The 16453-nt window shown below is 42.7% G+C and overlaps 1 protein-coding gene across 1 annotated transcript in view; it reads left to right on the top strand.

The window, feature by feature from the left end:
• Positions 1 to 9709: 9709 nt before the first annotated feature.
• The window catches only part of Grb14 (growth factor receptor bound protein 14), a 115395-nt gene continuing 108651 nt past the window's right edge, over positions 9710 to 16453 (top strand). Inside the window, exons 1-2 of the mRNA XM_052182581.1 lie at positions 9710 to 10049; positions 11287 to 11419. Coding sequence (XP_052038541.1) covers positions 9865 to 10049; positions 11287 to 11419 — 318 coding nt within the window. The 5' untranslated portion in view covers positions 9710 to 9864. The remainder of the gene's footprint in view (positions 10050 to 11286; positions 11420 to 16453) is intronic.

The following is a 16453-nucleotide window of genomic DNA, read 5'->3' as shown; positions in this document are numbered from 1 at the left end:
GTTGAAATTAAAAGATAGTAAGGGTTAGGATTTGTAGAAATTAGAGCACTCATGTACTGATGAGTTGAAAATTAGAATGGTGTAGACATTTTGAGAAATGTCTGGAAGCTTTTCAAATGATTAATCACAGAGTTACCACAGGACCTGACAATTGCAAAGAAAAGTAAAATCCATTTTTAAATAGAAAAAATATACACAAATGTTTTCTGTAGTACTGTTCACCATTGCCAAAAGAAAGAAATTGAGGACGATATTAAATTATGCAAAGATCTCCCATGCTCATAGATCAGTAGGATTAACATAGTAAAAATGGTCATTTTACCAAAACCAACCTACAGATTCAATGCAATTAGCATCAAAATTCCAACACAATTCTTTACAGACCTTAAAAGAACAATTCTCAACTTCATGTAGAAAAACAAAATATCCAGGTTAGCTAAAACAATCCTGTACAATAAAAGAATTTCTGGAGTTATCATCATCATCCCTGACTTCAAGATTTACTTTAAAGCAATAATAAGAACAACCACATGGTACTAACATAAAATAGTCAGGCTGATCAATGAAGTAGAATCAAAGACCCAAAAATAAACTTATATACCTACAGACACTTGATTTTTGACAAAGAAGCCAAACCATACAGTGGAAAAAATAATATATCTTCAACAAGTAGTGCTGGTCTAACTGGTGGTCTGAATATAGAAGAATGCAAATAGATCCATATCTATCACCCTGCACAAAATTCAAGTCCAAGTGGATTGAAGGTCTCAACATAAAACTGGACATGCTGAATCCAATATAAGAGAATATGGAGAACTGCCGTGAACACCTTGGCACAGGAGACAAATTCCTGAACAGAACACCAATAGTTCAGACATTAAGATCAACAATTAATAAATGGGACCTCATAAAAATGAAAGGCACTGCAAGCTAAGGACACCACCAACAGAACAAAACAGTAGTGTACAGAATGGGAAAAGATCTTCACCCACCCTATATTCAACATATCTAATATCCAAAATATATAACGAACTCAAGAAATTACCAACACACCAACAAAAAGCCAACAAACCAAATAACCCAATTTAAAAAATGGTGTACAGAGCTAAACTGAGAAATCTATAATGGCTGAGAAGCATTTAAAGGAATTGTCAATGTCTTTAGTCATCATGGAAATGCAAATAGAAATGACTCTGAGATTTCACCTTACACCTATCAGAATGGCTGAGATAAAAATTTCAAGTGACAGCACATGGTATCGAGGATGTGGAGCAAAAGTAACATTCCTTAATTGTTGGTGGGAGTGCAAACTTGTACAAGCAGTTTGGTAATCAATTTGGCAGTTTCTCAGAAAATTGGGAATAATTCTATGCCAAGACTAAGCTATACTACTCCTGGACATAAACCAAAAAGATGCTCCACTATATCACAGGGACATTTGCTCAACTATGTTCATATCAGCTTTATTCATATTAGCCAGAAACTGGAAACAACCTAGATGATCCTCACCTGAAGAATGGATAAAGAAAAATGTGGTATATGTACACAATGAAATACTATTCAGACATAGAAAACAAGGATGTCATGAACTTTGCAGGCAAATGGATGGAACTAGAAAATAATCACCCTAAGTGAAGTAACCCAGACCCAGAAAGACATGCATGGTATGTACTTACTTATAAGTGGGCATTTGTCACAAAGTACAGGATAACCATGCTACAATCAACAGAAGCAAAGAAAGTAAGCTATAAGGAGGACCTAAGAGGGGATTTGTGAATCCCTCTCAGAAGGGGGAAAAAAGAGACATAGAGGAGATTGGAGATAGAGGGAGGGAGGGTATTGGGTAGGAGAGAGAGTAAGAATGGGGATAGGGTGTGCAGAGGGTGTAGAAAAGGGCTGGAAGAAAGAAAATTGGATGGGGCATCTTTGGGATTAATTAGACACCTGGGATGGAGGAGGCTCCTGGGAGTCTGTGGAGGTGACCCTAGCTGAGACTCCTAGCAGCTGCAGACTGCTAGGAGTCTATGTAGATTGAAGTGAAAATGTCCTGTAGTCAGGTGGGACTTGCTGTGGAGGGAGAGTGACAACAAGCCACCCACATAAAATCTTCCACTTAAAATCTGTCCTGCCTACAAAAAGATGGAGGAAATGAGGGAAAGTGCTACCAATGACTGGTACAACTTGAGATCCATCTCATGAAAGAGAGACAACCTCTTGCACTGTTAATAATACTCTGCTCACAGACAGGAGTGTAGCACAACTGTCTCCGAAGGGGTTTCAATCAGAAGTAGACTGAAACAGATGCAGAGACCCACAGCCAAATATTAGGCATAGCTTGGGAGTCTTATTGAAGAGTTGGAGATAGGACTGAATGAGGTGGAGAGGTCAAGGACACCAACAAGAAGATGTCCTGGGCCCATTGGAGAATCAAAGTGACTGAACCACCATCCAAAGATCATGTTGGGGCTGGACCTAGGTCCTCTACACATTAGTAGCAGATATGCAGCTTGGTCTTCATGTGGGTCCCAAAACAATTGGAGTGGGAACTGTCTCTGACTCTGTTGCTTGCTGTTGGATGTTCCCTAGATGAAGATGTTGGACAGAGGTGTTGTTGCTGGGCTCCTGATTGTTCCTCAGGAGAGGGTGCAGTTTGTCCTGCTGCAACTTGATGTCCTAGGGCTGGGTGGCATTCTAAGGGGATGCTTCCCCTTCTCTGAGGAGAATGGGAGGAGACTGTGAGTGGTTAGATTTGTGAGTGTGGGACTGGGAGGAGAGGAGGGAGGGGGAGCTTCAATTGGGATGTAAAGAGAATAAATTAATAAATTAATAAAAATATGATTTCTCACCAAACTGCCATGGATCAAACATGAGTGGATTTGAATTAAAAGGCTCCCCATAGGCAAATAGAGAGGGTCACTATTGGGAGGTATGTCTTTGTTGGAGTAGATATGATCTTGTAAGAGGGAGTGTGTTACTAGGGGCCAACTTTGAGATTTCAAGTGCTCAGGCTAGGACCAGTGTCACTGTAGAACTCTCAGCTACCTCTCTTGCATGATGCCTGCCTGCATGCTGCCATGCCTCCCATCATGACAATAATGGACTAAACTTCTGAACTGTAAGTCAGCACCCATTAAATCCCTTCTGTTATGAGATTTGTCATGGTCATGGTGTCTCTTCACAGCAATAATACCCTAAGACAAAATGCAGTCCTATGAAAATACTAAATGACCTGTGTAGAATTCAAGGAGTGAATTTCATCTAAAACTAAGTCAATCTTTGAGAAAGAACAAAATGAAAATGTTTTCCTTTAACTGTTATTAAGATATGTTTTTAAAACTTAGAAATTAGGACATGAAGATCTTGACAAATTTGACAATTAAGCAAATAGAAGAATAGATCTGAGGATAGATAAGCATTTAAATTTGAAATGAAAGATGATTCTTCCATTGAATGTGGCTGTGACTGTGTTACTGGAAAAAAAAAGAAGTAAAAAATCTTGCCATATTATCCCATCTTTACACCAAAATGAAAAACAAAACCAAAAATTTAACCTGAGTAATTTATCATATTTAAATGCCAGAGCTAAATAATATATTTCTGAAATATATGGGTGAGCTTTATATTCAGATATAAAAATGTAATTATGACATAGGCTAATTTGACTATATTATATTTTAAAAACTTCTGTTTACTGTGAGATACCTAGATGACTGAATAGATCTAAAGCAACTTGTGGTCATAGTCCCCTTTGCCGGTTGAATGACCCTTTCATAGAATCTCTTAATTAGGCGTTTACTGCTGTGAACAGGTACAATGACCAAAGCAACTTTTATAAGAACAACATTTAATTGGTGCTGGTTTACAGGTTGAGAGGTTCAGTTGATTATCATCAAGGTGGGAACATGACAACATCCAGGCAGGCATGGTGCAAGAGGAGCTGAGAGTTCTACATCTTCATCTGAAGGCTACTAGGAAAAGGCTGGCTCCCACATGGTTAGGATGAGGGTCTCACTGTCCACCCCCACCGTGACATACTTCCTCCAACAATGCCACACCTATTCCAGTAGGGCCACATCTCCTAATAATGCCACTCCCTGGGCCAAGGATATTCAAACCACCACAAAAGGGTTGCATATCAGATATTTACATTTTAATTACTAACAGTGGCAAAATTGCATGTATGAAGTAGCAACAAAACTAATTTTATGGTTAGGTCACTACAACATTGGGAACTAAATTAAAGGGTCTTGGCATTAGGAAGGTTGAGAACTACTGATCTCAAAATTTAGGCCCAGAATGGAAGAAGACACTTTGAACATTGGAACTAACAAAGACCTAGCAAACTGAAAAACAAAGAGATGTATAATTGAGTTTTTACAGAGACAACTGTGACTGAAGAGTGGCTCAGTGGACAAGGTCCTTGGCCTCTTCAGAGGACCCATGTTTGGTTCCCATATGGCTGATCACAACTATTGGTGAGTTCTGATGCCCTCTTCTGACCTAAGAGGGCACTAGGCACATACAGGCTGTGTGCCTATGAAGACAAAATGCTCATGGACATAAAATAAATACACCAATTAAAATATTTTTAAAAACATAACCAATGATAAAATTCTGCAAAAGATCTTTGAATTGAATCAAAATTGAAAATAAGCACAAGAAAACTTCAATGGTTTTTTTATTTTCATGTTAGGTGCTAAATTAGGTTGACTTTGTACAGGAAATGCCAGTCTGTCATTCGGTAGCATGCTTTTTTAAAACCCTTTTGTTGATTCTTTGTGAGTTTCACATCATGCATCCCAGTCCTGCTCATATCTTCCCTTCACCCTTGCAACCTCTTTCTCAAAATACACACACACACACACACACACCAAACAAAAAGCAAAACAACAAAGCATAGAAAACCTCTCCTAGTGGAAGCTGTAGCGTGCCACAGTGTCTCCCACAATACACCCCTCTGTCTACACATCTTCACTTGCACATGATCATTGCAATGCATTATTGGTTTGGTTTGAGATCTCTGTACCACCATCAATATTGAGTTCTCACTCCTCTTCCTTCTTGTTATCTATCTTGTTGTTGCCCTGTTTCACAGAGATCCTGCAGCTTTGGATCAGCAGGACTGGCCCTTTCATGTGTCCTATCTGTTTGCAGATGCTGTAGATATTGAAGTGGGCCAAATCAGAACTCTGGATCTGGGCCTGGGTGGTAGTTGAGGTGGCCAGCCCACTGGATCTCCCTTTTCTGCACCATCAGGGCAAGTTCTCCAGTACTGCTTCAGCTAGGCCACCCAGTACCACCATTAGCAGAAGAGTCAGCTCTCCTCCTCTATGCCTTGAGGGTGGCTCATCGACACCTATACCTCCATGGCCAGCTCCACTTTGCTACCTAGTCAAGGTTTAGGGCTGCTCTCCTAAGTGCTATAGCAAGAGAGGGGCTAGCTAGGCCATCTCTCTCTCTCTCTCTCTCTCTCTCTCTCTCTCTCTCTCTCTCTCTCTCTCTCTCTCTCTCTCTCTCATGCCTTTCCCATCAGTGCTAGCTCCACTGTGTTTCACAGGTGAGGTGCAGGACCTGTTCTCTAATTGCTGCAGCCAGTGAGAGACAGGGCCATCTCACCTGTTCCTTTGATCCCAGGCCAGCTCTACCAACTGCTGCAGGTGGCAAAGGGTGATGGTAGTGGTGTCACTTCTGAACCTGTGCCATCCAATAGCAGACAAGTGGCAGGGTCAGCTCTCCCACACTTGGGGTTGGCCCACCCCTACCCCACCATTGTGCTTTGGGGCTAGGCTCAGGACCCTCTGCCTGGAGTGTTGTTGCAGGTAAGAGGTAGGGCCAGCTCTCCAGAGTGCTCTGGCCAGTGATGAACAGGGTCAGTTCTGTGCAACCCCTAGACATTCAGGTGGTTCCTAACAGCTGCCCCATGGTAATATGAGCTGTGGACACTGACCTCTGCTTCTGTGTGGCCACACACCCAGCCATGACCCTCAGCAGCAGCTTGGGCTAGGACCTCACCATGGCCCCAGTTGGTGGGGCTGGCCACTTACAACAGGCTACTTTATCCTTAACTCTCTAGTCCCATCTCTCTTCATAAAGCTCAAGCTGTTACACTTTCCCTTTCCCATCTACCCTCTGCATCCTCACACATTGTAGTGGCTCCTGTTGCAGACTGGCCAAGTGGCTCTGTCTATGCTGCCTGATTTGGTGGCCTGCTGTGCTGTGTGCTGAAGGGGAGGTCTGTGGTCTGCGGGTCTCTGTCTTCCTCTCCCCATACTGTACTGCCTGGATTTATTTTGTTTTGATTTTTATGTGTCTTAGGCATAAAACAGCTTTGGCCACCAAGCCAGGCACCAAGCTAGATGAACAAAAAACCTGCCATCTACTCTGCTCCTAACTGATATAAGAATAGCACCACTAACAAGGTATCTTTGCCTACTGCTGTTATACCTGAGCATGCACATGCGTGCACCGGGTTGGGGGTGCTAGTATTTTTTTTAAGTTGAATTCTACTCCTAAGTATTGCTGTTAGAGTCATGAGAATGTTTGTTGTGCAAATTCTGATAATAGACCCTGTCTCAAGGGCTGTGAAGAATTATTGAAGCTCATGGTAGTGATGACTACTGTTGCAATGATTTTGGAAACTGGCAGCATTGACTAAAGCTGACCCTCACATACTATGACCTCAAAGTACCACTGCTCTCCAGAACGTGTGTATATGTGTATATGTGTGTATATGTGTATATGCCTACCCAGGGTACAACATGAACTTTGTAGTATTTTTAATTATGTCAAAACTGCAGAGAGCCTAGATGCCTATCTGCATTATCCCATGTGTGTACATTGTGCTATACATTGTGTTATATTCCGAGCAAAGAAGTACAAGCCTACAGTTACATGCAAAGGTAGAGAAACATCACAAACACAATGTTAAGGAAATGGAAGCAAGTGCAAAATGAATCAATCTGCATAAAGGTCAAACCCAAACAACCTAACTGACCGTGTTTAGGGGAAAATAGAAAATTCAAGCAAAACGCGGGACTGGTTGCCATGACAATCTTGATAGGAGAAGGGGTGGGGCATTTAGAGCACTGGTGTGGTGTATTTCTTTTCTGGGAGTGTATGGTCCTTCCTTATATAAAGGATTGATGAGCAGAAGGAGAGAGAAGAATGAGGAACAAGGTAGGAGAAGGCTGGGGTCCTCAGGACAGGAAGTGCAGGAGGCAGGATAGAGATTGTAAATGCTAGAAAAGGCCCCAGCTGGGGAGGAACAGGGAAGAATTGGACCTATCAAGTTGACAGGTTCAAATTTGAAGAGCCCAAACCACCCAGATTGGCCATTCTGGTATCAACATATCTGCTGCAGTGTTTCAGAAAACTTTGTCAGTTATAGGGAGGAAAAAAATCTATAATAATCCCTTCATTTTTTTCCCTTTTGTGAGAAAAAAAATCTCTGTGTACTTTTGGCAGAGTCCTATATCTTTTATAACACATAGTCCTTTGTTTCAAATAATTTCTTGCAAATTTAGAAATGAAAACAACTTCATTTTTCTTCAAAAACATTTGGATAATTCTTCATACAAGTACTCAAGGTCTTAGTGGTAATTAATTTGACACAAGACAAAGCATTTAGAATCTTATTCTTAGAGATTTATCCCCTTTCTCTTTCTCCCTGTAATGCCTTGTAAAGGCCTTATAATTTCCACTCATGGGGCTTACAGGAGGTCCACAGAGCCTGGATCTTCCTTTGATTTTTACTAATTATAAGGATGCATGGAGAGGGGAGACATATTTGGAATCTCATTTAATCAGCAAAGGCTTTTCCTTCAGGTCCAGAAGGTATCCTGGGAAGCTGAATAGAATTCACTGTTGGATAGTGGTCTTCCCAGTGTCTTAAGAGGTATATAGTTTCTCTATAGCGCTCCAGGAGATAAAAATAGAGTGCTCTCTTGCTAAAAGAGGAAGAGGAGGAGGAAGAGGAAGAGGAGGAGAAAGTGTGTGTGAGAACACACGTGCATGTACTAGAGAGCATTTGTTTATGAGTGTGTGTGTGTCATTTTGTGTGTATGTGTGTGTGTGTTTGTGTGTGTGGTGGGAGGGGACAAACTTTACTCACTGACTAACTCTGCTGTGACAATGTTCACACCCTATTATTTTTAGAAAGGAGAAACAGCTGCAAAGGCCTTTTGGGTAAAATTAAGATAATGAGAATGACAAAGTTAATTTTTTTTTTCCTTCAAGATATCTACAAGCACACACTCCATTTTGATTCTGCTGGAATAGCTTTAATACATAACAGTGTGTCTTAGTTAGGATTTTATTGCTGTGAGAAGCAACCACGGCCAAGGAAACTTTTTAAAAACGAGAGAAGATTTAATTGGGGCTGGCTTACAGTTCCAGAGCTTCAGTCTGTTATCATCATGGCTGGAAGCATGATAGTGTCTAGACAGACATGATGTGGGAGAAGGATCTGAAGGCAGACAGAAGGAGACTGTCTTCTTGGAGGCAGCCGGGAAGGGACTCTTTTTTGCACTGGGGAAAGCTTGAGCACTGGGAGAACTCAAAGCCTGCCTATAATGACACACTTCCTTCAACAGTATCACATCTATTCCAGCAAGGCCACACCTCCTATTAGTGCTTACTTTTTCAGGACGGATGTTTATTTTGCCACAGACAGAGGTCCTGGAGGTTAACTTAGTCAAACAGGTGTCAGGACCAGATGATACCTAATTTGGTCAATGAACAGAGAGTGTAAACTATCTGAAAGTCCCCCACGGTGCACAGAATGTAGGGCACTTCATGAAAAGCCGGAACAGAAGTCCGGAGTTCAGGGCATGGTTGCTGCATCTTGGAAGAACACAATACCATTACTGTTTCTCTGCCTGGGTTGACAGGGAAGCTTATGGGATGAGTCCTGACTGTGTCTGTTACTAAGAGCTAAGCAGTACTAGGCACTGGGTCGCTTGGGGCCCCAATATTCTTATGTATAAAATGAGGCAAGTAGTAGATTCATGGAATAGTTGGGAGAGCAAGGCAGAATGTGGAAAATAGGAAAATGCTCTCATTCAAAAAAGAAAAAAATACAAGAAGGAAAAAAATCAGTCTTTTAATAATCCCAGGCACTTTCAGGCTCATTCAGTTTTTACTGAGAATTCTCACCAGTTCAAAGGAGTTTTTTTTTTTTTTTTTCCTAAGACAGCAACCCTGATTTTTCCTCACTTTACTCCATCTCTTGCCTCGGAGGGAAAGGAAAGGGATGGTGGGGGAGGGGCGCAGAGCGGGGACTGGAGTTACATAGCCCTAAGATTTCCCCCTGGTTTGCCCGTACCATAGGGGTCTGTTCTTGATGATCGAACCACGGCTTGATCTCCGGTGGCCCACTAGGGTCTAAGGATCAGTTCTGCCTGGACCCACGTAGGTTGGAGGTCTGTCCTCCTAGCCCAGAGTGACTCTGGGCCCTCGGGACTCCTGGATTCAGACTTGTGCTAGGTCACCCACTTGGGAAAGCGATGGTGGGACCTAGGGAGCCTGAGGTCGAGGTCCCCACGCTTCAAGAGAGTGACACCAGCGCCCCCGAGTGCCCGGGCCACGCGCAGGGCCCGCCAGGCTGGCGCGCCCATCCTCCCCGCCCCCCGCACCGCTCCTCCCGGTCCCCACCCTCTACGTCCCCACCCTCCTCCTCCTCCGCCCCCGCCCCTCCCCCGCTCCCCGCCCCACCGCGTCCTAGCCGCCCCGGCCGAGAGCGCAGGCGGCCCTGCCACCGCACCTGCAAAGAGCTAGCTGCCTGCAACCGCTCAGCACTGCTCGAGCCCAGTCCTTCGTCGCTTTCTCCTTGCGGTTGATGACTCCCTAGACCCCTGGCCTACGACCATGACCACGTCCCCGCAAGACGGGCAGAGCGCCGCCGGCCGGGCAGGAGCCCAGGATTCGCCACTGGCAGTGCAGGTGTGCCGGGTTGCCCAGGGCAAGGGAGACGCCCAGGACCCGGTGCAGGTCCCAGGACTGCACGCTCTGTCCCCTGCCTCCGATGCGACCCGCCCCGGTGTCATAGACAGGTAGGCAGCTTCATGGGGGTGTCCGGGTCAGCAATCCGCGCTTGGGGTATGGAGGCGGCCAAGGGGTGAGTGTGTGCCCAGAGCCCGACCAAGTTTGGAAAGTGTCTGAAGACAATTCCCTTGGAGCTGCCTCCCGCGGGGTCAGCAGGGCATCGCGATCTCCAGGTGCCCTGTTATAAATAGCATCGCGGGGTGGAGGAGAGCTGTCTGTCTCACCTTTGCCCTTTGGTATAAACCAGAAGGCTACACTTCAGACTGACCACACTTGGCTGCTGGGTGGCCCTTTTCCTACCTCACTAGAGGCTTCAAAAATCCAAGCTTGAATGTGTTCACCTCCCACGGAGATAGAGTCTTCCAAGGACCCTGGAGAGGCAGAGCTGGGATTGACGGTTGAGCAGCCTTTATGTTCCACCGGAAAGAGCAGAGGCTTTCCAAGGTTTCTCATCTCCACAGCAATGAGCATTAAATGCCTTTGGAGTTGTCATACTTAGGAAAGAAAATAGGCGAGAACAGCTTAAGAATCCGTGGCCCTTAGCAGTCACACATGTAAATACCACTCCTGCTTCTTTGTCAGGATTGCAAAGCTCTCTGACTTCAGTCAAGTTAAAAGAACTCCCCAGTGGCCTAGCGTACATTCGTGCTAACACATTCTATTGACTTACCTTCCCAGAAGGACTGCCTTGATGTTCTGTATCTATAAGCACTTGAAACATTAACAGACTGTGTGTGGGCAACATTGTGAATGAAATTCGAAGTGAGATGAACCACATCTATATTTAATAAATCATAACTTCCAGCAGTGATGAGTAAAAATTTCCTGGGGATGAGTTTACTGGATGTAACTTACAGATTTTGTCAATTTAATAGGCGCCAGGAAATGGCAAACTCCTCTGGGTAATATTTGCATAAATCATAATGTAGCCGTGTGTGTTGGTGTCCAAGAAAATCCTAAGTACAGGAAATGGACTGTCCATGCCCCCTGAGGTTTTCTTCTTCTTCTTCCTTTTTTCTGTGTGGTGGGGTGGGGGAGATGCTATAGAATTCTTTGTGGTAATTGGCATATTTTATTTTGACCCATGGATACTATATCCTTGCTCTTTCCTGTACACTTACTTATATAGTATTAGCCTTGTCACCAAGCAGTACACCTTAGCCTTAGCAATGCTCTTTCCCCTGATAGCAATTATATTTTATGTTCTGTTTTATGTAAATGGCGTCCTATGTTCTCTTGGTGTAGGAGAGAAATGGAAGATCTGGATGCTCTGGAAGGGCCACCCATTCCCAACCCCTTTCCTGAGCTCTGCTCCTCGCCACTTACCTCTGTGCTGTCAGAAGGCCTGTTTCCCAGAGCAAATTCAAGGAAGAAACAGGTATGCACTTCCAGATCTGTAAAATTCTGATGTCTTCCAAGGCTTATGCCCACACAGACTTCAAGAGTTTTGGAAAAAAAAAAAAAGCATCAAAAGAGAATTTGCTTGGCCCATGCTCCATTTCCCTTGACTGAAGAGGGCTCTGGAGACGATGTTCCTTTTGGGATTTAGTTTCCTCAGCTGTGTCGTGGGAATATCAAAAGTTCGCTCTTGGGTTCTTAGGAGAGAATAGGGTTGAAAGTGCACCTTTTTCTGACTGCCTAGGTAGCCAGGACAGGTCCATGTGACAACAGGCGTCACTTTCACATCAGTCTTAATTGGAAGGGGGTGGGACTATAGTATCCGGTGAGAAGGGGATTGGCTCTTTGTTATTTCATGGTGTCTTTCCTTATACACATTTAATGGGGTCTTTGCTATAAGGCTGACCTCCTTTACCTAAAGAATCTGATAGGGACCAACCAATGTCTCAGCAGGTGAGGGCATTTGCTACTAAGCCTGAGGAGGACCTGAGTTAGATTCCTGAGACCCATAAAGTAGAAGGAGATAGCTTACTCCCAAAAGTTGTCCTCAAACTTCTTCATGGGTTCTGGGGCATGAATATGTACACACACACACATACACACACACACCATAATTTTTTTTTAAAAAAGGAATGAGGTAATTGGAGTTTGGAGCTCAAAACACTTTCCACTACATTTTATGTTTTGGAGGTTCCAATTGCAGAAGGCATCTGACTTGGAAGCAATGATAAGGAAAAGGATTGTGGTCTTTCTTGTTTGAGACTGACTTACACCAATCAGATAAAAAAGACCAAGCAACCAAGAGATGATACTTCATGACTATACATTTTAGGAGAAAAAAAGCAAGCCATCCTAGAATTATTCATCTTTTCTCACGGACTTATTCCAGTTTTGAATTAACAAAATAAAGAACAGCTTCACTTGTCAAAACCCATCTGTTTCCCTCCCCCTTTAGTGTTTTAGGATTTTTGTGTGTGTGTGTGTGGGGGGGGGGGGAAGAGGCAACATCAACACTCAGATAATTGTGGGGAGGGGAGGGGAGGAGACAGGTAGCCTCCTATCTATTCTCTTTCATACACACACACACACACACACACACACACACACACACACACACACACACGTGCTGCGCATGTGTAATATATATATATATATATATATATATATATATATATATATATATATTAACCTCTGATTGTTTCAGTGATGTAGTTTTACTCAGGGGAAGGCAGGAAATACTCTGGGTAGCAGACATGTTTATTACTATGTAGCAATAGATAACAGGAGGAGGTGTGTGTGCAGGAGCTTCACAGGTGTGCAAGCACTGTGTAATGTGTGGTTTAGAAGCCAGAAGTCAATGGGCAAGTGTCTTCCTCAAATACTCCCTGCCCTGTTTTTTACATTTATTTACTTATTTATTCATGTGCTTACATTCAGTTTCATGTAGAATTTAGAGGACGGCGGCTTTCAGAATTGTTATGTGCTTCCCAGGGTGCCAGGGATCAAATTCAGGTCATCAGACTTGAGCCATCTTGTAACTTCTGCCCCAACCTTATTCTTTAAGACAGTACCACTCACCAATTTTGCCAGACTGGCTGCCCAGTGAGCCCCAGGGAACTAACTGTCCCCAATTTTACAAATGCAAACTATGATGTCTGACTTTTGGAAATCTAATTTTCATTGCTGTCTGGTATGTACACAATTTGGGGGACAGGATTGAAACCTGGTAGTGGATTGGGAAAGATTAAGTTGGTCCATTCTAAAGAGCTTTTTCATCAGAGTGAGATCTTAAAAGTCTGATTGTAAGGTTGCACATAGCTTTTCCAAAATATCCAAGCACTCACAATTTGAGTATGGAGTTAGGGACGACAGATTTAACTGTGGGCTTTGTATGGTTGTTTCTTTCATTCTGGATGGGCAAGCATGTCAATGATGTTGGCATAATATTCAGGTGGGGGAATTTAGTTAACAATTTTTTCAAGCCACACATTTCTCACTTTTTCCTAGACAGTAGACACCAAGTCAGGCAGAGATTCCCCTCACCCCTACCCCACCCGCCCCTGCGTGACGAAGAGTGGTTGGCATAGCAAGGGTTTGTGCTTGGGATAGAGGTGGAGAGGAAGAACAGAAGAGAAAGCGGTCTGACAGGGCTTTATTTTGTGAATAAACACAGGATACTTCTGTCTAAAAGAAATACCAGTAGAGCAAGCCAGGTTCAGGATACAAAGGGAGACTAGATAGTGTGTTCATGCCAACGTGCTCAACCTGACAAAATCTAGATAGGCTTTGGGGCATACCTACAGGGATCATCTCGATTTGGTCTAATTGAAATGGGAAGGTTTCTTACTGTGGCTGGGACTGTTCTCTGGGCAGAGATCCTGGACTGGGGAAGATGGAGAAAGTGAGAACGTTGAACAAGCCTGCACTCATCCATCCATCTCTCTTTCTCATGGATGCCATGGGACTAACTACCTCAAGCCTGGTCACTGCGACATCCCTGGCAATGATGGACTGTGACATTGAATTGTCATCTGAAATAAACCTTTTCCTTCTTGAGTTGCTTTTGTTAAACTATTTTATCACAGCAAAGGGAAAGAGACTGAGATTCCAAGAGAATGAGAGGAAGTTAGGTCTCAGATCCAGGGGGAGGCAGGCGGTCCAGCAGAGGGCAGTGGGTTTCAAATTTGGAAGTTCCAAAGCAGTGAAAAGAAAGATATCATGTTGCTCACTTCAACAGGTTTCCTCTCTGCCCTTGCAGCCTGTCTCTAGCCTGACAGAGAACATTGTACATACTCATAGGCATCTGTGCCTACTTATGAGCTAGATTTAGCTGATTTACGGGGTCCAGTCGCTGAGGGGTGTCTTACCTCTCAAAGACACTTTTTGTAAACGTCTTCCTAGTCCCAGGACTGACAACATCATGTAGAGGATATCCTACTGTCGAGGAAGATTTGTTTTCTCCTTTTTCATGTTTCCTTTTTTAATTCACCTAGATGTTTCATGGAGAATGGATTCTTTTATTTTAATATGCATTCTCAGTTCTTCGGCATGAAAAGGATTTGAGAACTCATGGCTTTCTACATCAGCCATTTCCCTAGACTTAGTACCTTTGTCAAACACATGGACGCCCCACCCCCTTGTTACAAGATAGTACCTGTGGTGTCAAGATCTGCTGCCTTTTGGTTGAGATTGTATATATGATCTCAATATATATGAGATTGTATATATGTGTATGTGACTACACTGCACCTCTCAATATTACTTATGGATGAAATGTGGGAATATTATTCTTTTCTTCATAGTTTCTTGCACTTGTTAAATCATTCGAGACATGCTAGAAAATTCTTTTCTCTCTCCAGGAAAAATAAAGAATTGTTACTTGTTATTAACAAATCAATGCTCAGAAACTGAGAGACTCCAGTCTAGAAATGTTAAATTTCATTTGACCTTTCAAAACCTCAGTCAAAATCACTTTCCAGGCAACAAGTACGCTTTTAGAAAGCATCTTGAGATGCTTACATGATGTGTGATTGGATTATTGGACAATATACCACAATAGGGTGGGCTTTGTCTCTTTTGCAAGTAAGATATGCCAAATCATGTAGTGCTGTGTGATTTTAGTGTTATTATAGGAGAGCTAGAATGAAAATTGCTTCTTTATTCTTTCTCTCTCTCTTTGTCTGTCTCTCATGTTCATCATGTGAAATTATAAGGCTAATTCTTTGTGTCTGACAATAATAGGTATTTAAAGTATCCTTTCCTTTAAAGTCTGTGATCTAGAAAAATTACATTAAAAATGACTGTCATTATGTAAAGAAGTGTCATTTTTAATTTATAACAGAAATTTGCTAGGAAATTATTCTTTACTGACAGATGCTAAAGACCCATTACTTGAAGAATAAGAAAAAAGAGGCTTTGGTTCTCATTGAAGAATCATTTCTTGTCTTCTTTCTTCTCTAGGCCTTAGATAATTTTGAGCCTAGACACAGCTTGTGTGTAAGTTCTGGTTGGAAGCCTCCAAGGACTGTCTAATAAAGTCTGGACTGCAGAATAAAGTGCCTGGACATTTTAGAGATCCAACCTAGTGAAAAACTGTGTCATTGAATGCTGGAGTTGAGAGAGAGAGAGGCTTGACATCATCTACTGCCCTACTTCCACAGATCTGTAAATTGTGTCTAAGAGTTGCTAGGTGCTTAACAGTGATGTAACTGGGACTTGGCATTTGTAGTTTTGAGGATTTGATAGGAGTATATTTTTCAGGAAGGCACAATTTCCAAAGACAGAAAGGACCACATAACTAGTAAAAGCAATAAACGCTTGACAAACATTCTTAGCTACAGGTCTACCTGTAAAACATCATAGCAGGCCTGACTAATGTCATTTGTTAATATTCATCTAAGGAGGTGGCATTTCTCTGTCCTCTTCTCCCTTTTCTGAATTACAGCTCTATGATTTTTCTCTATGGCTTTGCTTTCCCAAATTTGATAGGAAAAATTAATCAAATGATCAGCTGCATTAAATTCCCTAGCAAATTTCTATCACAAATTAGAAATGACATTTCTTCACATAATAAAAATCATTTTGAGTGTAAGTAACTTTTCTAGATCACAGATTTTAAAGGAAGGGATACTTTAAACAGTTAGCATGTTCAAACACGTATTTGTTAGTATTGTTAGTAACCAACTTTTTTATGCTCTTCGTGGTACTTAGAAAATATCCCAGGATAATATTAGTGTAGTAGTTGGTCATGGGAGTCTGATTTGTTAATCTACTACTTAGGAGGAGAAGTGAGAATTGTTAGCTCCAGACCAGGTATGCATAGTGCATCTAAAATTATAATGTCTGTGTGCTTTGTGGATCATCATACTGTTTCTGGTCTGGTCTGTAACATTTTTTCTCCCTCCCTCCCTCCCTCCCTCCCTCCCTCCCTCCCTCCCTCCCTCCCTCCTTTCCTTTCTTCCCACCCCCCTCTCTCTCTCTTAGTCGGGGGTGGGGGTGTCAGGATCTAATTATG

Source organism: Apodemus sylvaticus, chromosome 5 (genome assembly GCF_947179515.1).
Source record: "Apodemus sylvaticus chromosome 5, mApoSyl1.1, whole genome shotgun sequence".
Taxonomy (NCBI): Eukaryota; Metazoa; Chordata; class Mammalia; order Rodentia; family Muridae; genus Apodemus; species Apodemus sylvaticus.
This window is presented reverse-complemented; position numbering and strand designations above follow the sequence as displayed.